The following is a 21,934-nucleotide window of genomic DNA, read 5'->3' on the forward strand; positions in this document are numbered from 1 at the left end:
TTCAGGTTGGACACTAAGTAACAATAAGATTTTGTTAAATCTACCATATATAATGTAAAAATTCTACGGTTTTAATCAACTTCATTGATACTACTATATTATTTTTATTTATCTTATTATACCATTGTTGTTATTTTTAACATAGAATTCCAATTTCTTCTTTATTAGCTAGGCTACATAAAATATTGCATAGAGAAGTTTGGAAAAAGAAACTCGATCGTGGTCGTGGGGTTTGGTTCATTAAGGCATATTTGCTATATAAAGAATACCCACCCAACCCAGCACAAATGAGTATGAGTACGTGATACCTATCTATCTATCTATATATATTGAAAGCAAAGAAAAAGAAAGAGCCATCCTGGCTCGTGTGATTTTGGGTTGAAACATGCACGCAAATACCATATAAGTTAACATCGCATTCAATTCCTTTTTTTGACATGAATATTATTATATAATCTTGGTGGAGCCACCCTTCCAACATGATCCAACTCCACTAATTCTCACTCACTAATTAACCCCACCATATATAGTTCCATGTCTTCGCATCAATCTTCAGTTGCGTTTCATAAAGATTCACAGATAGTTTGATTCTCCAGTTTTGGTAATGGTGTGGTTGCTCCCAAATAAAATGTCACCCATCTTATCTATCCTTTTAATGCGCGCGCACACACACAGTACCAGCTCTTCTTCAATCAAATATATGGTTTTTGATATGCATGAAATTGGGATTGCTGTTTATAATTATAATTTGAACTTTCCCAGAATTAGAATCGGCTTAGAATCATAATTTGTATGTTTAGGTTGTGACAAAAAAAATAGTGTTTTGAACCTTTAATTACAATTTTTTTAATTTCCGTGGGAATGGAACTTTATATCAAAGAATTTATAACAATTTATATAAGTAAACTAATGTTTGGTTTGAGTAAAAAAAATATATATTCCATAGGTAATGGTGCATCAATCGAACAAATTGAAGCAGTGGTAAAGGTAGTGATACTTAAATGATAACAAATGATGATAAGAGTAGCCATAATAAAGATCATTAAGGGGATCACAATACTATACATATAAGATTGATTCAATAATTAAAGATGGAAAAAAGAAAAAAATAGATGATGAGTTTGAATTTTTCACCAATAAAATTTAATAAATTAATAATTAATATTAACCGATAAAAAAAATTATTAACATGAAATATGAGTTTAAGTGTAAGGGTGAATTCAACCCTCAAAAATTTAAATTTGAAATGATGTCGATCATATATAGTAGATTTTCTTTGATAAAGAATAATCATCGGATATATAGGTATATGCTAATTTAAATTTAAATGTCACACCTATTTTGATTAAGGTCACCACCCCATGACATGATCGACAATGGCTATTCAATGATTATTTTTTTGGGGGGTAAAGAAAGAAAATAAACACAAACAACTAAGGAAGCAAAGGTGAGTCTTCAAGAAGACTCTGAAGAACCATATCCGCAGAAGAAGTCCACGACTGGAGACAATCTTGGTTCCTTCCTCCCCGGCCCATACCGCCAGAACATCTAAGACACCATAAAAGTCAACTCTCTATACTTATCAGTCTTTTAATATTCAGAATGACATTAGCATGAACATGCATTGATATTTTGTTAACATCCCAAGAGTGAAAGATGTCCACTATATTCACACTCAGTATCACATTCCACAAACTTGTACCCAATGCAAGGTCCCAACTATAGCTCAAACTCACTATCACTGCAAGTAAATTCAGCTAGGAGAGAGTCTCCAACCCTGGCTATTCAATGATATAGATCTTGATTAGGTTTTTTTTTTTTTTGTACAAAACATGCTTGTTTCTGATTTTTCTTTCTCAATTCTTTGCTTACAAATCAGAAGTTGATTAGAAACAAGGTTTTTCCTTCTTAGGTACATGGATAAAATGATATATCAAGTAAACTTTTATTGTAATGTTTCATAAGCTAGCTACCCTTAAAATATTTTGTTATCACATAGAATCTAGTTTTCACTTTTCTATCACATGATAGATATATGCTGCCACTACAGAATCATAAAATTGTTTTGTAAAAATCTTTTTGATAAAATATCAAAGTAAAGAACATGCATCAGTGTTTGGAAAATAGAGAGTTTAAATTAGGAGAGATGAAGAGATAATATTCTTTTTATCCTTTTTCGTCTTTCTTATTTTTCTCAAATCAAATACTCGTAAAATCTATTTTACTACTGTTTTCCACTTATGTTCAGTTAGGCTTCTGTGTTTTTTTTAATCCTATTTCTCTCCTATCCTACAATTAATTTCTCTCCTGGCGAAGTAAATGCTGGTCAAATTTTAAAAATTCTTCAAGTAAAAACATTAGTTTCTTACTCTATAAACAAAAAGAGAAATACTAATAATAAACTCTTTAACTATTTTTTTGAATATATTATTTTTGTTGGTTGAAATTTTTTAAAAATTACAAAAGATAATAGATTCTACATCATATTTAATAGGTCTCTAACATAATCTTTAATAAATTTTAATGAACAATAAAATAAAATATGTGTTAAAAGAATTTATGTTAAAAAAATATGTTTTCAAAATGAAAATGTCTTAATGGGATATGAGAGGTAACATGACAATTACAAATATTTTACTACACTAGTACTTAAGAAGATGACAATTTTATTTTAGTCTTATCTTATATAAAAATTAAAAATTTCTGCATGCCACCAACCCCTCCTCACCTACTACAAGCAAAAGCACGTCACGCGCTCTCTGTCTTCTCTGCCTACCATCCACTCAAAGTCAGCGTAATTTAACGCCGTCAGTGTTCCATCCACAATTTCCCCTGCCCCATGCTCCAAAAGCAAAACACTTTGATTTTTTTTTATAAAAAAAATATATGAAATAAAAAATAATTTGAGTTGAAAAAGTGATTAAACACAAATATAAATCTAAATTATTTATCTTAACAAAAACTAAATGTTCTAAAAGTGAAAACTATTTTCTTAAATAAAATCATGTTTGTGTTCCTTAATATAATAATAATAATAAAACAAATACTACTAATGACAACAACAATAATTTTTAATCTGTTATCTAATGTAGTAACTTTCTTTTGACTTTTAAAATAAGACTCTAAAAAAATCTGTAATCTTCGTTAATTTCTTTTTTCCCTCCTCAACTTCTCACCTTTAAAAATGATTATATTCTTTCCCTCAATTCATCAATCTTTATTTTTATATATGTACCAAACATAATGGAGGAGCAAATCAAATTGATTCAGTAACAACAAAATGAAACAGAGTCAACCATTCACAACAACAATTTTAGTACTAAAATACAACCAAACACATCCACGATTTAGTATCATACAATACAATTTAAAACAGATAATGCCGCACTTATCAATATAAAAAATTTAATAAATACCTTTTTCATCACTAAAAGTCCTCATGTTATCATATAATAATAGTATGAAATGTCATATTCTTTACACTCTCATAAACTTAAAAAAAATAAGGGAAATTACTATACTAGTAATTAATATCTAAAAAGTAATTAACAAAATTCGACTATAAACTAGTAATTAACTTCAACATGACTGAATCAGGATCATAATAGCAGTACTACTTCTGAGTTCTGAGCATCTGCAAAAGAGTTGGTGTATGTTTGTGTTTAGCTTCTCATTTTTTGCATTTCTTAAAAAAGGAAAGGAGCTAGCCCTACATTCCTCACCCCATAACTGATTATGTACTGTAATTAGTAATTATCACTTTAATGAATATTATTATTATTTGTTAATTACAAGTTTAAAACTCTGGGTGGTGAATGGTGATAGACGTAGTACGTCACAAGGACACAAACACAACACTGAAACCACAATCTCCACCTAACCCCATCATAATCCCCTCTATAAAACCCCAAATCACAATTCACAATTCTCAATTCACCAAACCAAATCATAAAACACTAACAAGTGACAACTCTTCTACAAATGGATCTCCTCCTTCTGGAAAAGACCCTCATAGGTCTCTTCCTCGCCGCGGTGGTCGCCATTGCCGTCTCCACCCTCCGCGGCCGCAAATTCAAGCTCCCGCCGGGCCCCCTCCCCGTCCCCATCTTCGGCAACTGGCTCCAGGTCGGCGACGACCTCAACCACCGCAACCTCACCGATCTCGCCAAAAAATTCGGTGACATCTTCCTCCTCCGCATGGGGCAGCGTAATCTCGTCGTGGTTTCTTCCCCGGAGCTCGCCAAGGAGGTTCTCCACACGCAGGGCGTGGAGTTCGGCTCCCGCACTCGCAACGTCGTCTTCGACATCTTCACCGGCAAGGGCCAGGACATGGTCTTCACCGTCTACGGCGAGCACTGGCGCAAAATGCGCCGCATCATGACCGTCCCCTTCTTCACCAACAAGGTAGTGCAACATTTTCTTTTTATCTATCAGGATTAATTATTAATTTTGATTAGTAGCAATATCAAACAAATCATTTTTAATAAAAAATTATTAGATCAATCTTATAATTCGGACTAGTTCAATAATTTTTTTAGGATTATTATTTCACGTTACCTTTTCTTTTTCTCACTTTCTTGTTTCTTAATTAACAATCCAATTCATTTTATATCTCTAGGTGGTGCAACAATACCGCCATGGCTGGGAATCCGAGGCCGCCGCCGTCGTGGAGGACGTCAAGAACAACCCCGACGCCGCCGTCTCCGGCACCGTCATCCGCCGCCGCCTCCAGCTCATGATGTACAACAACATGTACCGCATCATGTTCGACCGGAGGTTCGAGAGCGAGGAGGATCCGATCTTCCAGAGGCTTAGGGCCTTGAACGGAGAGAGGAGTCGCTTGGCGCAGAGCTTTGAGTATAACTATGGCGATTTTATTCCCATCTTGAGACCCTTTTTGAAGGGTTACTTGAAGATTTGTAAGGAGGTGAAGGAGACCAGGTTGAAGCTCTTCAAGGATTACTTCGTTGACGAGAGGAAGTAAGTTTTTTTCTGTTTCATCATTTCCTTTCCTTCATTCATTAATTCTAAAGTCATCATGTACGCTATAAAAATTCAGTAATGATACAGTTTAGATACAAATTTTGGGGCATTTGGTCTTCTAATTGAAGAACAATGTTGGAAACACTGAGAAAATGTTAGGAGTATGAAAAATATTTGTAAGTTTGACGTTGCTTTAAATTTTTGAAGACATAGTGTAAATGTTTTTCTTTTTCGTAATCCCATGTTTTTTGTGTTTTACTTTCTGATACTACTTTTTTTTTTTTTTGGATTTGGACCTCCATCTAGTTTCAATCACTTGCTTTCTGTTTACTTTTCTTTTCTGCACTTTACTATGTTTCTTTCCTTTTTTTTTTTTTTTTGGTTTTAATTCGTGTTTGTGTGATTCCTAAAGTACCTTTTTCAGTTTGGTACTCTGATTGAGTCAACTAGTTTTTCGCTTTTTCTAGGCGTAGAATCTTGAATTGGAGATCGTTTATCTTTGAATGGGTATGAAAGAGTTTAGTTTGAACTAGTGGCTGGAAAGCAAATTTTATACTTTGTTTAGTAATAATGTATTATGCTTTTTTATTTAATTTTGCAACTGCAGCTTTTTTTTATATATACGTCATTGATGACATGATCCTAAATTAAATAGCCACTTTTACGAAAGTGACAATTTATGTTACGGAGTAGTAGCTAAAACTATAGAGTTTGGCTTAGTATATTTATTTCTAATAAATTAAATTAAATGGACAATGTTATAACAGGAAGCTTGGAAGCATAAAGAGCAGCAATAACAATGAACTAAAATGCGCTATTGACCACATTTTGGATGCCCAGAGAAAAGGCGAGATCAACGAAGACAACGTCCTTTACATTGTTGAAAACATTAATGTCGCTGGTATGATGCTTTGCCTTGTATTTCTACCCCCACGACAAGAAACAAACAAAAAATGATAATTATGGTGCAGGACACGTAGAGTTACTAAAATTAATTAAATTTATAAAATATTTTAATTTAAATCATACGGTAGATTTTTTTTTTCATTTCATATATATTTATTTGCTGATACAAGAAGTTAGTATGGAGCTGCACCGCAATTTCATCAACCATTTTATAGAGAGGAAGTTTTTTAAAAATCAAGAAATTGACTGATTATTTTTCTTAAATTTAGGTTTTTACAAAAGTATAGTTTTTCTGGTCCAAGGATTGATAGCCGCTATATTTTTAATAACTTTTTTTCATTTATGAGAAATACTACCAAACATAACGGGGTATTTAATGAGCACACAAAAATAATTTATTGGTCATTTTCTGAATTTCTTTTAGAGGGGGGAAACGGGACACGTAGTTATGTTATGTTTTTCATTGAATGAATGAATAAGGGGTTAGGTGGATAGTTGAAGTGGTGGCTACTCTTCCAATGCCATGTTGGGGCTCATTCTTATCTATTTGTCAACTTGTTTATTCTGATGTGTGACCTTAGTTAATTTATATGGAGACTCGTTGTTATCTTTCTATTTTTGCATGTGACCTTAGTTAATTTATTTGGAGACTCGTTCTTATCTTTCTATTTTTGCATGTGACCTTAGTTAATTTATTTGGAGACTCGTTCTTATCTTTCTATTTTTGCATATATTGAGTGTGGGTAACTTTTTAAATTTTAACTTAAAAAAAACAGACTTTTTAAATTTTTATAAATTGAGTGTGGGTGATCAACTGATGATAGTCTCGTAGTGGTAGTGGGTAATGATAGTGACCAAATTTGGTAGGTGGACCTACCTCCGCCAAAAGTCGCAGGTGGTTTTACTTAGATTCTCAGTTTAGATTAGAAGGAAAGAGAGGAAAAAGAATGGGGGGCTTTTAGAGAAAAGTGGAAAACAAAAGGCATAGTATGATTAAGATGGTATCATGGAAATTCAAAACCTTAATTTAGTTTATTGAAAAGGTAAATATATTCTAGAGTCTGAGTCTAATTTCCATGTATCAACCAGGTAAAACATTTTACATTATTAACTAATTAATTAAAAAAATCATGCCACCAGCCTTACTATATATAAGAATTTGTGATTGAATTACTATTAAAGTCTACATACACTATATAGTCTATGTTACATCAAATCATATGATGATTTTTTCTAAGTAGCAATTATATATGTGTTATTATTTCAGCAATTGAGACAACTCTATGGTCGATTGAATGGGGCATTGCTGAGCTTGTGAACCACCCAGAGATCCAGCAGAAGGTGAGGGATGAAATTGATAGAGTTCTTGAAGCAGGGCACCAAGTGACTGAGCCAGACATCCAAAAGCTGCCATACCTTCAAGCAGTTGTGAAGGAAACTCTTCGGCTTCGAATGGCAATCCCTCTCCTTGTCCCACACATGAACCTCCACGATGCGAAGCTTGGTGGCTATGACATCCCAGCAGAGAGCAAGATATTGGTGAATGCATGGTGGCTGGCCAACAACCCTGCACACTGGAAGAAGCCAGAGGAGTTCCGGCCAGAGAGGTTCTTGGAGGAGGAATTGCATGTGGAAGCCAATGGCAATGACTTTAGGTACCTTCCCTTTGGGGTTGGCAGAAGGAGTTGCCCCGGAATCATTCTTGCATTGCCTATTCTTGCCATCACTTTGGGACGTTTGGTCCAAAACTTTGAGCTCTTGCCTCCCCCTGGCCAGTCCCAGATTGACACCAGTGAGAAAGGAGGGCAGTTTAGCTTGCACATACTCAAGCATTCCACCATTGTGGCAAAGCCAAGGTCATTTTAGACTTCACCACATGATCATATGATTGTGGCAATCCCCTTTATTTTTTTCTTTTCTTACTCTTTATTATTGTATCAATGCTTGAAAATGGGGTTGTTCTGGAAATGTCATATATAATTGGCCTGCTAATGGGTAGGTAATGTTTGTGTTGTCCCATTCTAAATCTCTGAACTTGAAGTGATGCATGCATAGTTTTGAGATGGTTTATAATAGAAAGGCAACAAGGTAACAAACCACGAGTGAAATCCAACTCTACAAACTAAAGCAAGTCTAGAAAGAAGCTCACCAAATAATAAAATAAAGAACAAAAAGCAAGCAAGGAAGTAATCCTCAAATGAAGTTAATTTAAAAAGTACAAATTAACTCATCACAATGGAGGAAAGAACACAAAGTCAGTAAGGCAGCAGAATCGAGTCTTTAGTCTTCATCTTTCTCTTCCGCATACTCATACACTCCTACGCCTTGCTCGATGCTCATTCTTTACTCTTCTATTTTAATAAGGTTTCAGAGAGATTCCATGCAGCAAAAACAAAAGTTGCAACAGTAAGAAAATGAAATGAAAATAGCAAGAGTAGAAAATTAGAGCAAGTATAATAGTTCCATCTTTAAAGCTTTATGAAATTAAGGACTTCATCATCGACCAATGTTTAACCAACATCTTTATAATGACATAATATTTCACTTAACATTGAAATATCCAACACACAGAAATTGTTACTAGTAAGAGGACATGAGAATTGTACCTGTGTGTAGATATAAACTTGGAGAATATTTAGGACAATCATTTATGAAATGTTCTTTAACATCATCTTTTAACTTGAATCCATGGTGAATCTCTTTGAAGTTTGGCAAACTGCGGAGTGTTATAGATAACAGGTTATGTAGTAGTACTTTTTCTCCATCCTCAACAATCCCTTCTTGACCATCGTCATCAGTTTCACATTCAAAAGCAAAAACCTTCTGTAACTGAGAGCAGCCTTCTATCTCCAACTCGATCAGATTGTGAAAGTGACCAGCCACAAAATTATGAAAAAGGTATTTCAACTTGTTGCACTTTCGGACATAAATAGTCATGAGATTTGGGAAGCACACTTGTTGTGAACAAGTATATAGGCTTTGTGCATCACCTGAATCAAATATTTGCTCCAATTCCTCACAATTAGTTATCCTCAATTCTGTCAGCATTGGTAAGCTTCTAACAATGGTAGGGGAGAAGATGGTTTTCAATTTTGGACATCCATCCACCAAAATCACATCAAGCATCTGGAGGCTTAGAAAATTTTTGGGGCCCTTCCATATGAACTCGAGCTCAGGTAGATCGCTCAAGTAAGCATCAATAAGATCCAAGTTTAAAGGAGCAAGTTCTCTGTTGCTCCCATGTTCTCTGATTTGGAATTGGAAAAGACCATTTACTCCAAGACCAGACAATCCAAGTTCTCTAAATTTGAGTACATGTCCAAGTTTAGAGGAAAGCACTTGATCGGGTAATTGGTTGAATGTGGTGGTAACCAAGCATAATAATTCCTTCTCCTATATACATAACAAAATTCATTGTTAGTTTGTTACTTGTGATAATTCAATTTAATAGAATTTCCAATCTAAAGAAAGACCATACCAAGAAAATGAATACTTTTACTTCAAGGATGTACAATATATTGTTTTTTAAAAAGAATGTGGCCATGAAGATAAAAATTAATGTAAAATGTAATAACTAAATAGCATTTTAAAAAATTAAGTGCTAATTGTAAGGTTAAATGTTGACTAGTGTCCGCTTACGAACAATAGTATGTAATTGCATGCTTAAAATTTTTTTAAGCATTTTTTAATTTTAAATTATACATTAGGTCATTTACAATTTACATGTTCAATTATAATATTATGTTTAATAAATACTTATATGTTAGTTGTTATTTTGATCAAAATATTTATAATATATATAAAACATGAACCACGAATTATATTGTTATTCAATTTCATTATGTTGATTAGTGTAATTGTTAAAATAGATACTAAGTAATATAAAAATCTATTGAAAAATAATAGGAAAAATAAAATAAACCTATTATTATCACTGTCAATATCTTGAAGTGTACATATAATGCTAATATTGGAAAAAGTAAATAATGTACATAGTATAATGGTAAAAATATATAATAAAATTTATATAAAAAATAACATATTCTTAGACATCAACCTTTCATTATGGTGATTAGTGAATTTGTTAAAATAAATACTAAGTAATATAAAAATCTATTGAAAAATAATAGGAAAAATAAAATAAACCTATTATTATCACTATCAATATCTTGAAGTGTACATATAATGCTAATATTGGGGAAAAAAATAATGTACATAGTATAATGGTAAAAATATATATAAAAAATATGAAAATTTAATATTTTAAGGGTAAAAGGATAATAAAATACAGAAAATTAAAAATTATCATTTAAAAAATATTACTTGAAATAGTGTCTTAAAAAATTATAAAAATAAACTTATTTATCAGCATTGTTAATGAGGTTAAACATGCTATTTCACATAATAAAAAAGTTTGAAAATTAGTTGAATGTGTGTGTCAGACATAATTTAACTAATGGCTAAATTACTTGGTCTTTTAAAAAAAAAATTGTTCAACTACTTGCTTTTTCTATTATTTAAAATATTCAATATGATTAAGAAAAACTAAAATTAAAACTGGCATAAAGTAGTTTGAACACTAATTAAACATATACAGTTTCTATCACCATCTATCTATTCATAATTCTTATCCATAAAAAGTCAATTCATGTTCACAACTCACGGTTCAATTACATTCCCAAAAATAAATTAACAAATAATCATTAAAGAAATAATCATTTTCAAAAAATATATTACCGTTGCAGTTGAGTCTTGTTGCAGATCTGAATCAATAATCATCAACCTACGCACACAAGAGTCAGGCATTCTTGGACAATCATAGCATCGTAGCTCTTTCAAATTTGGTAAATGTGGATCAAAATATTTAGGCCAAATCTCAACCAAATTCGGCAACTCATCCAACACTAGAGTTTCCAAATTAAGGAAATTGATGTGAATATTAGTCTGACGATGACTCTGGTGCTGGTACACTCTAAGATCATGTTCCTTTTCACTGCCAAATACATACTTCAACTTATCACAAAATCTAATGTTCAGCTCTTCCAAACTTGCTAGCCCATGAGCATAACACATAGGGAATATATATTCCAACCCCTGACATCGACGAATAATAAGTGTCCTTAATTTTGGGAGCATCAAAGAGGTATGACTTTGACTGCTAACATAATCAACACTCCCTTCTTCCACTTCTTCTATTATCTGCTTCAATTCAGAGCATCCAGATATTTCCACTTCTTCTAGCAGCTCTAGAGTTTGGGCAATGGATGGCTTGAAGATACAAGTGAGCATCGGGCAATGTTCTATTCTCAAGAACTTGAGATGGCATAGCTTTGAGTTCTTGGGAAAGGAAATATTGTACAATTGTCTACACCTCTTTATGGTTAGCTCTTCTAAACTTTTGAGAGAACATCTGGAAGAGGGGTCATTAAACACTTCTTCAAGGTTATCCAATTCAGACAAGCATAAAATGACTAGGCTGGAGAACGCATCTTCAGTTTGCAGCAGATCAACATTGGTACTATCAAAGACGCATTTTATCTCTGGACAATCTTCGAGGATTAGGAAAGTCAAGTGATTCATGCCTTGTGGAACCATGGATGGGATTACATTTTCGTAACCTCCCTCAAGGTTCTCCAATTGAAGATACTCTGCTTTTTGAAAGAAATCCTTGATTGGTAATGATATAAAACTTTGAACTGACGCATTAAAACCATCTATGCATAACGCTCTACATGGTCTATGTTCTTCCAATATTTCCATCCACGACCACGACCTCCAGTATGAGGGGTCCATTTTAAAAATTAAAACATACCTCTCTAATCTTGAGAAAGAGATATTATGCGGAAATTCCTCATTTGCATATGAAGGTATATACAAATACAATTCATTCAGCTGCATACATCTTCCTATAACCTCGTAAGCATTATTTTCCTGAATGGAACAATGGAACAAATCCAGAAGCTTCAATTTCTTTAATGACGCGATTCCATTAGGCAATTCTATAAAAGAAGAACAACGCAAGTCAAGAACCTCAAGTGCTTGTAGGCTTTCCAAAATGGAGATGTCACCTAATTTATAACCTCTCAAGCACAGAGTATGAAGATTTTGTAATGACTCCATTGATTGTGGCAGTGACAAGATGCCATCTGTCCCCCATGGCCACCACGTATAGCTAGATGTTAAGAATGCCAGGATTTTAATCATTTTTAGCCTTTCAAAACAAGCATTTGATACTACAAAGGCAACCTTGGGAGAATGAAACAAGAGAATTTCAAGTGATGGACAATTCAATTGATCATTATCAAGAAGCTGGCCATTTTTCAAATCCCATAAGGATATTGCCCTCTTATCTTTTATGGATTCATCCTCTATCAACATTCTTGGATCCATTCCAGTACTTGCCAAAATTGCTTGACCAGTTTTAGATGCTATCCACAAGGCTACATCACGAACCATGTCATGCATTTTCACCCTTTCTTTTTTACTGGCCTCCAACAACAAATAACAATCAATGAGGATGCTAACAGCTATCTGCATCTCCCTCCTTGCTTTCTCCATTGTTCCAGAAGTCCCAGGTAGGCCCATTCCCTTTCCAAATCGAAATAAATCTTCCAAATCAATTTCATGATCCTCTGGAAATATAGAACACAACAAGAACAAGGACTTGGCTAATTCATTGGTCAAATTATCATAACTCAATCCAAGACAGGCATAAGGACTTCTTAAGCCTTTTGGAATATCTAGTGGTTCTGAATCTTTTAGTCTTGACAATGCTAATTCCCACTCTTTAACAGTTTTGCCCTTCAGTGTGCTTCCCACCGTCACAATTGCAATAGGCAATCCTCGGCACTCATCTACAATTTTTGGTGCAACGCCTTTCGATGCATATGGTGAGTCATCAGTTATGTTTGCATTCAATTTGAACAAATCCCAAGCTTCATCGCCAGCTAAGAGATTAAGCTCAATTATTGTTTGGCATTGCAAGGAAATGCATACTTCTCTACTCCGAGTGGTTAAAATCACTCCACAGCCCTTGTTGTTTTCATTGGATGGAATACCTATAGCCTCAAATTCTAGCTTTTCCCATAAATCATCCAAGATTAGTAGAGTTGTGCCTGTCCTTAATCTCTCTGATAGTCTTTGTGCTCTACCTTCCTCTGATTCTTCCACAAATTTCAAACCCAACTTATCAGCAATTTGCACTTGGATGCTTCGAATATTTGGAGTCTGAGAGACTGTTGTCATCACAACCTTCTCAAAAAGTTTTAACTCCTCAGCTTTCTTACCAACCTCTTTCGCCAAAGTAGTTTTTCCTGAGCCTCCTAGTCCAACTAGTCCAATCATGGAAACACTTTTATCCTTTAATGCTTCCAAAAGCTTCTTATAAGCTGATTCTCTTGATTTGAAAAGAACAAAATCTTTGGATGAATAGTACTTCATGCCTGGAAGTTCGGCAATCTTAGAAAATGGCTCAAACTTGCTGTTGTGGTTGAGTTGAGCCATTTTCTCAATTTTTCTTGCTATTTTTTTTGTAAGAAAATATTGGAATTGCCTTCTGAAATAGCTCTTGCTTACTTCCGAAATTCTTTCTTGAAGCATATGCTCTTCTTCTAAGACTTTCTCAACATCTTTCAGCCACTTCTCAACTGCTGGTTCAATTTTTTCAGTCCTCATAATAGCTTCTTCAACTCGTTCCTTCACACTGTTTCGGGTTAATTCCAATTCTTCCTTGGCATTTGGAAGATTCCCAGCAATGTTGTTGAAACAACACAAGTATCGAGCATGGTGTAAAATTGGGCCCACTGTATATTCTGCTAACTTTGCTACGATGGAAAGAACGATATCCCCCATTTGTAATTGCAGAGTCCTAATGATGAATGAGTAGATCTCATTTTAGCTTAATATTATGTTAAGCAAAGTAGGGAGTAGTGATGCAATTAAAGGAAAGAATAACGTAATAATACCTTTGATGGATGTTGACGTTGTTGTATTTAAAAACGGAAGTGAAAGTAGTTGATGTTGCAGATTCGATACCTTTCTCCAACTATGGGCAAAAAAGTAGTATTAGAACTCTAAACAGAGAACTACAATAGCATATGGTATGTGTACATGAAAATATGTATATAATAACATCTAAGCTAAATTACACATTTGAATTTTTACAATTCATTTTGATTTTCATGTTTTTTTTAATTTAATTTCATCTTTTATCTTTTAAATTTGGTTCAATTTAGTTATTTTATCTACTTAAACTTTAATGTTGTTAATAATTTTAACATAACAATAGTTAAAATTATCACACAACAATATTTACGTGTCTAGAAGTTTTTTCACACGTGTGATTAAAGGGTGATTGTTTATAGTTATCACACAACAATACTTTCTTGATTTCTCTCGTAGGATGTCATGAATCTTAAAATTGAGAACTAAATTGAACCAATGTTTTGGGGGTTTGTTTATCCTATGCTACAGTGGATTTTGCGAAATCCAATTTGTTTTGGTCTATGCTTTAAGTCCATGTTTTATCCAATTGAGTGAGGAATCCAAGCCAACCCGATCTCCTCCAAGAAACTTTTAAAATATCGTTCCAATCAAGAATGGAAGAGAACAAATTGGGTCAAGTTTCAAGGTTGAAGAAACTTATTTTCTAATGCACATGTTTAACATTATATGCTCAATTCTTTCAATCTAGATATCCAGTTTTACAAAATTTTGACATTTAGATCAGAATGCTTCCATCTACAAAAATCTTAATCAATTTTAAGATTCAAGGGGGATTTAATTTTATAATTTGAGGGTAAATTGTAATTTGTGGTCTCCCTTTAAGTTTTGATCCACAATTTTTGTGGACGACTTTAGTCCTCATATTTTTTAAAAATTCACAATTTTGGTTTAACCTTCAACTATAAATATATTAACAATTTCTTTTTATGTTTTAATTAATGAAATTAATTTTGTTATGATATATTAAATAAATATATTAGATATAAGATTCATTTGAAATAAAATAAAAGAAATCAAACTTATACAAAATTAAGGATTGAACCTAGATATAGGTTTTCTAAAATGTGGTTAGTAAAATAGTGATAGAAAAAAGGATGATAGAAATTGCGGATCAAGTGTTAAAAGAGATCCATAATTGGAATTTAGCATATGTTTTTGTCTAAATAATAGGTATCCTTCAATTTTGTATGCATAAAAGCGTTGAAGCGCATAAGTATTATTTTGTGGTAGTTTTTAATCGTCATTACATTAATATTATTAACAATTTTAATTGGAACCTCATAGAAGGACCTAATTGGATCAAATTTAATAGATAAAGGATTAAATTATTTTTAAAAAAAGATAAAAGATAAAACTAAATATATAAAAATTAAGATAAAGAACCAAATGTATTACTTAGCCTAACATTTATTATTTTAATATTTGTTCAACGCTTACCAAAAATGAAGACAAGTGATATAAATATGCTACTTGCCTCTTAAGAATAATAAAATATTTAAAGATTTAAACTAAATTCTAATATAACTATCAAATCTCTAAAATATTCACCAAACGAAAATCAAATCTACAAAAGATATTAACTATTGCATACTAAGATATCTCAATTATCACATCACTCTTCTTCAAGATTATCATTAAATTCATCACCACTTTAACCCGTATGACCTTCACCACCTCCATTGCCTTGATCATCATTGTTGTCGTCACCGGCAATATCGTCAATGTGCAACAATGATTATGGTGGTGATAGTGAAGATTGTAGCATCAATCATGGTAGTGACAATGACAACAATCAAGATGGAAAGGCGATGGTAGTCATGGTGGTGGTGGCAGGGCGACAATGGTCAAGGCGACGACAACAATAATGACAATCATGATGATGGATGTAATCATGACAGCGATGGTCATAGTGGTGATGATGTGTTATTGAAATATTTTAGAAATTGATAATTGAGATCTTTTATACATTTTTATTTTTTGTTTGATAAATATTTTAAATATCTGGTAATTATATTAGATTTTAATTTTAATTTTTAAATATGTTAATCTCAATTATCTACTATTTTTAATCTTAATTTGATGATTATTATTAATTATTCTCATATTCATACATAAGATTGTATTCTAATCGGAGTTGTACTATTTATTTCTCTATACATAACTTAAAATATTTTCATATCTTCTTCCAATATTTTCATAAAATAAAGTTGTTAGAGGACTAATACTACACTGATATCAATAATATTTGTTATTTAAAAAAATGATATGAATAATATTTTTAAGATAATAGGATTTGTTAAAACTTAACATAAAATATAATTTAATTTGAATTTAAAGATAATACTATACTCATGAAAATAAACAATACATTTTAATGTAATTGAAGAATGACAGTAACGGTTAGAATTTAAAATTAAAGATATTTTCACAAAGTATCTCCCATTCCATAATAATTATTGAGTTGGAAAAAAATTCTTTGAAATGATTATTATTTTAATTTTTAAATTTATCATCAATTATTTTTTACTAATATTTTTTTATAATATTGACAGTAGAAAATAAAAATTATAAATGAATTAACAATGATAAAGTTAATTTCACAAAATTATCAATCTCTTTTATCTATTTATTCATTTTTGTTGATCCGTATAAAAAAATTTAGGACCTAAGCTAACACTAAATATTGCAAGCAAGTCACGAGTTGGCAAAATCACTTGGATTGAAGGAAAAATATTAAAAAATAAAGGTTAATATAGAAATTTTTGCTTTTGATTCTTTATATTTTAAGGTGGTGAAGGTTTTGTAAAGGGAGTGAGTACATCTACTGATGATTCCCATGTCCATGTTGCATATTTTTTTTCCTAACTTTATTGGTTGAGATTTAGTACACTTTGGGATTGCTAGATCCTTTCATTGAGATTGTTTGGTTAATTTTAAGGTTCTTCACTTGTTTGGTTTTTCGGTTGTGCTTTGTTTTTCACGTTAATAAAAGCTAAATTTGTTGGTGAAATTAATATTAAATGGGAAAAAGATATTGGAGCGTCTTACTCGCTATTGGTGGTTCAAGCGTTGTTGATCGTGCTAGTATGAAATTTGATCAAATGACAAAATTGATTCCTTTTAAAAAAACGTAAAGGACAAAACAAAAAATTTAAAACATAAAAGACCAAAGTGAGAATTACTAAAACCACAAGGGATCAAAACAGTGTTAACATACTTTTTTCTACTTCAATCTTGTTGTACATAGGGTTTTTTTTTCCTTTAACCCGTTAATCAATTAGGTTATCCAGGATAATAGTAATCTATCTAAAAACTTTTAGATATAAAAGACTTTAGTTTTTAGATATAACAGTCTTTCAAGTAGTTTAACATGTCAAGTTACACTTAAAAAAGTCAAACTAAAAAAAACAAAAGAATGGCAAGTTATCGGTTAGATTTTTAAGTTTTATTGATTTTTAAATAAGACTTACTTATTTAAGTAAAGCCTTATTCGACCTAATTTATTTTTATCCTTCAAAGAGCAACTCTTATGCTTTTATTTAACAAATTTTTCTTATAAACAAAAGAGATATTGGTACACAATTTTAAATTTGACCTGGAAAAAGTACAAATACACCTTCAATACCTTAATATGATAAGTGTTCATTAGTATTTTTTGGAATAGACAAAGATAATATATATTATTGAAACTAAAAATATACTTTTCACCTTCAAATAATTGATAATATATTGGATCAAATAATCTATTTGTTTTCTTATCTTATTTTTTTATTTAGTTTAATACTTTATTTTCTTTTATTTTAAAATAAAGTATTTTATTTTCTAAAAAGTTCGGTTTAATACGTTTTTTATCTTAATTAAAAGGTTTGAAATGATTTTTATTGTTAACATTGTTATCATTCACTATTTTTTGCGTTCAGTCTGTTGTCTACCTTTTACCAATTTTTTTTCTCTCAAATCAAACATTCTATAAGTCTTTTTTCCCAAATTCTGGTCAAGCCTAAATTACAATAGTTCACAAGTTTTGTGATTTGTGATCAGTAGTTTTTAATTTGTGGTTTTTCACTTGTTTTGGTTTTTTGATGTTTTCTTTTTTCTTGTGTATGTAGAATGAATTAAGGATGTTTAGAAAGAAAAATTATATACTTTGTGATATTTTTTAGCCGTCGATTAATATTTCTATATTATTAATGGTGTTAAATTATGTAACTAAAGGACTATTTTAAACCTTTTAATTAAGATAGAAGATTAAAGTAAATTTTTTCAAAGATAAAATATATTAAACTAAACAAAAAAATAACATAAGAAATCAAATAGATGATTTGGTCTATATTTAAAACTACAACTTTATTGTTATATACGTCAAAAGAAAAACTTTATTGCAGAAATATGAACTGCAGAAGTTAAACTTCATAATATCAACAACCTATATTATTAACATGGATGTAAAATATGAATTCAAGAAGTTAAACAAAATCTAAACTAAACTGAAGATTTCAATTGAGATGCGTACCTCAAGATATGTACAGATATGATGTCAAGAAGGTCAAGAGAATTTAGATTTACAACCTTATTGCTGCGAATCACAATATTAATTGAATGATGTGGAGTTGCAATTTTAAAGAATGAAAATGTTGATGAGATAGGAAAAATCGAAGTTAGATGAGAGAAGAAGTATAAAAAAATATGTGTATCGCTAAATGAAAGAATAAAACTTAAAGAGGGAGTTCATCTTTCCATGTTCACAAGTAAGGAATTGATAAAGATGCAGATTATTCCTTAATTTTATGGGGGTTCATGAATAAGAATAAATTCTTTTTCAACTTTGTTATGTTTGTGCTTTGAGCCCAGCACTCACACCTTATCGTGTGAGAAATATATACAAGAAACGAGAACAAAAGGTTTGATTCCTGTACATGACTTCACACATATATATTAATAATGAAGACTTGTTTGAAAAATGAAGTGAAATGAGTAAATTATTCTTTTATCTTTTCTAGAAGTAAATTAATCTTTTGATCCAGAGTGACTCTTAAGTAATAGCTATCAAGTTCAAGGCAGGATGAACTTCCTTCTATTTCACCCTTTCGGCTCTTTTATGTATTGGAAAAAAAAATGCACTTAGGCCCACTTTTTAATACATTAAGATGATTAATTTAAGGTTGTGTTTGGTCAATATTGTATTTAGTAATAAGTTATTTGAATAATTTCTAATTTTTTATTAAATAAAGATATTTGGTGATTAATAACTAGTTATTTCTCTATTATATATATTTTCATAAGATATTTGAACAAAATTTGAATTTATTATTTTTTATTTGAGTATAATTTTCAAACATTTCAATTTAAAATTTATATTATTGACAAACAAAAATTATCATTAAAATAATTTTTAAAATAATTATTATAAAAAAGTTCATAAATTTATCATATATAATAGTTTTTAATCGGCTTCATGATATTATAAAACTCTTTTATATAGTCACTACATAGATTATTTATTCTTTTAAATTCTATATATTTTAATAAAATTTATTCTTTTAAAAATGTGATCTTAATGTTACAAGTTTTTATTATTTTAGTGTTATAGCTAAATGCTTGTTACTCAGAGTCTCCTAGTATGTTTGACCAAAACATTATTTTTTATATATATTATTTATTTTATTTACTAAAAATTGCTAACATATATAATTTTAAGGTGCGTTTTTAAAATTTCTTAAAACATTCGTAACCTACAAATTATTTTAACTTTCTTTATTTATTATGTAAGCGGATTGCTCATATATTATAGACATGATCAGGTGAAACAGATTCAAAAATAAAATTTGGATGTAGCGTTGAAAAGGATACGTTACAAGTTCTGTTAATTAAAAAATAAAAAGATACATTACTAGTGGATCAAAAATAAATTAGAAATCCGGTAAAGAAGATGGTGAACTTTTAACAAAATTTTTGAATAAGACAACCAACCATCTCAATAATTATGGAGTTGGCTAAAGCTAAGTACGGAATATACCAAAAAGAGAATTCAATCTTGAAGCATCAATGAACAATTGCTTGTTGGCAAAGTCTATGAATACATTAGAGGTGTCAAGCTTACTGTTAGTTGGTGTTCTGTTATATGGAACCCAGCAATCTTTCCTAAGATGTCTTTCATTCTATGACTTGCTAAAAGAAACCGGCTGCTTACTCTTGACAAAGTTGTTTTTTTGAACAAGGGTTCCCTTTGCCCTTTATGTTTAAATGAGGCTGAGTCAAGTGCCCATTTGTTCTTTTCTTACAGGAAATCTCTTCAAGTTTGGGCTCACATTCGTGATTTGGCTCCTTTCCGCAGGCATTTCACTTCTTTACAGCGCATTACTGATTTTTTAATTAAGGGCAGATCCACATCTGGTGTTCAAGGAAAATTACGTTGTCTCGCTATAGCAATTACAATCTATTGTATCTGGCTATCTAAGAACAAGTTGATTTTTGAATATTATCAATTTTCTGTAATAGAGGTTATTAGTAAGATTAAGTTTCTTATGTATAGACAAGCGCACATGTTGCATTTGTTTTAGCATCTTGATATAGGTCTTCTTGTATTATGGAGGCTTTTAATTTTCTATAGCCACGGGATATGTCCCGTGTTGTATCATTTTGGGTTTAATATAATTTATATTTTTTCCAAAAAAAAATTATGGAGTTGGCTAAGAAATGAGGAAGGAAAAGTTCAAGTTTACTACTTTGTTTTCCCATGCCACAGTGGCACATTAATCCTTTCATTAATTAATCACCGTTTATAAAATTGCACAACCAATTATCCTAGGACGTTGCAATCATTGTATCCACCTCTTAGTTTCCGACAGAAAGCTCCAGAACATGTTTCATCCTTGTTTGACTTGACGCAAAGCCTTCATATTTCTATGTTTCTAAAATTCCAAAACGTCCCCTTGTTAGTATCAAAATGCTTGATGCTTGATGCCATATTCTCGTCATATGCAGAAAATAACAACATTTTTCCTAGTTTTAATCTCAACAATTTTTATTGCTGTGAAACTTATAAATACAATGTCCTGTAAAGCCAGAATTCCTAACAAAAGTTGTCAAACAAAGTATACTTGTTTTGATCATTAAGGAATAATAACAATGAGTGGCAAAAGCAGCTTCCCTGTTTGCTTTTCTTTGGGGACATTTTTCCTCCTTCTACTCAACCACGTCAGTGCTGAAAGTTAGTACTCCTTTTCTTTCTAGGTGTGTTCGAATCAATTAGTTTAGAATTTAGTTAAGCTAATAATTATCTTATTGCATTAACGTTTGTAATAGCAATTGAAAGAATTTATGAAAATAACTTACGAAATGAGATAGTTAGATTATCGAAAATATTTGTTTTCATGAAAAGAATGTTTAACTTATTTCAATAAGCGGTTCAAGATAACTTAAGGAAACAGCTTAAAAATTATACGAAAATGGTTTAACCTAATTTCCTCTGAGACTATATATAAACAACTTACACATAAATATTTGCCTTCATAAACTCTATTACCTTAATTTGTAGAAATTTCCTGATAGACTCCAAATTAAAGAAACTTGACTTTTTGTGTATCTCATTTCAGATAGAACTGAACCGAGGAAAAATGCAAATCTAAGCCCATTCGAGAGTTGGAGGAGCGCTTACTTCTGCATGAACAATGTAATCATATATATATATATATATATATAGCAATTAATGAAAACACCTTTGCTTAGTTTATAATAATGCATATTATTAATTTCAAGATATGCATATGTGTAGACACCCATACCACCTTCTTGCTTGGGAAAACATGGATACATAATGAAACTGGATGGTGTGCTAGACGTGAGTGCCTCTGATATCAGCGACTTTTGTAACAATGGTTGCAAAAGTCACACCTTAGATGTCTTAAGTTGCATCCAAGATGTGAAGAGAGACTTCTACTTCGGGACCAAACAAAACGTCTCCTTTGTCAAGGATGCCATTATCAATGCATGTGCTGCTTCTCAGCGTTACGGTAATTAACCAAGTTTAACACTTCTCAGT

At 31.4% G+C, this 21,934-nt stretch overlaps 2 protein-coding genes across 3 annotated transcripts; one reads left to right on the forward strand and one right to left on the reverse strand.

Moving 5' to 3' along the window:
- Window positions 1–3,722: 3,722 nt before the first annotated feature.
- LOC100818985 (trans-cinnamate 4-monooxygenase) lies at window positions 3,723–7,892 on the forward strand. The gene is made up of 4 exons (XM_003544886.5): window positions 3,723–4,404; window positions 4,619–4,980; window positions 5,751–5,884; window positions 7,157–7,892. Exons 1-4 carry the CDS (start codon window positions 3,982–3,984, stop codon window positions 7,753–7,755), a joined length of 1,518 nt encoding a protein of 505 aa, XP_003544934.1. The 5' UTR covers window positions 3,723–3,981; the 3' UTR covers window positions 7,756–7,892.
- Window positions 7,804–18,573, reverse strand: LOC102663325 (putative disease resistance protein At5g05400). Of its 2 annotated transcripts, none has more exons than XM_014767144.3 (5): window positions 18,407–18,573; window positions 13,854–13,933; window positions 10,627–13,756; window positions 8,496–9,282; window positions 7,804–8,237 (listed from the first exon to the last, which is right to left on the reverse strand). In XM_014767144.3, exons 3-5 carry the CDS (start codon window positions 13,738–13,740, stop codon window positions 8,233–8,235), a joined length of 3,906 nt encoding a protein of 1,301 aa, XP_014622630.2. In that variant the 5' UTR covers window positions 13,741–13,756; window positions 13,854–13,933; window positions 18,407–18,573; the 3' UTR covers window positions 7,804–8,232. The 2 variants fall into 2 exon arrangements, with proteins under 2 accessions (XP_014622630.2, XP_006596478.2); XM_006596415.4 differs by having other exon boundaries at window positions 7,804–8,240.
- Between the last annotated feature and the right edge of the window lie 3,361 nt (window positions 18,574–21,934).

Source organism: Glycine max, chromosome 14 (assembly GCF_000004515.6).
Source record: "Glycine max cultivar Williams 82 chromosome 14, Glycine_max_v4.0, whole genome shotgun sequence".
In the NCBI taxonomy this organism is placed as follows: domain Eukaryota; kingdom Viridiplantae; phylum Streptophyta; class Magnoliopsida; order Fabales; family Fabaceae; genus Glycine; species Glycine max.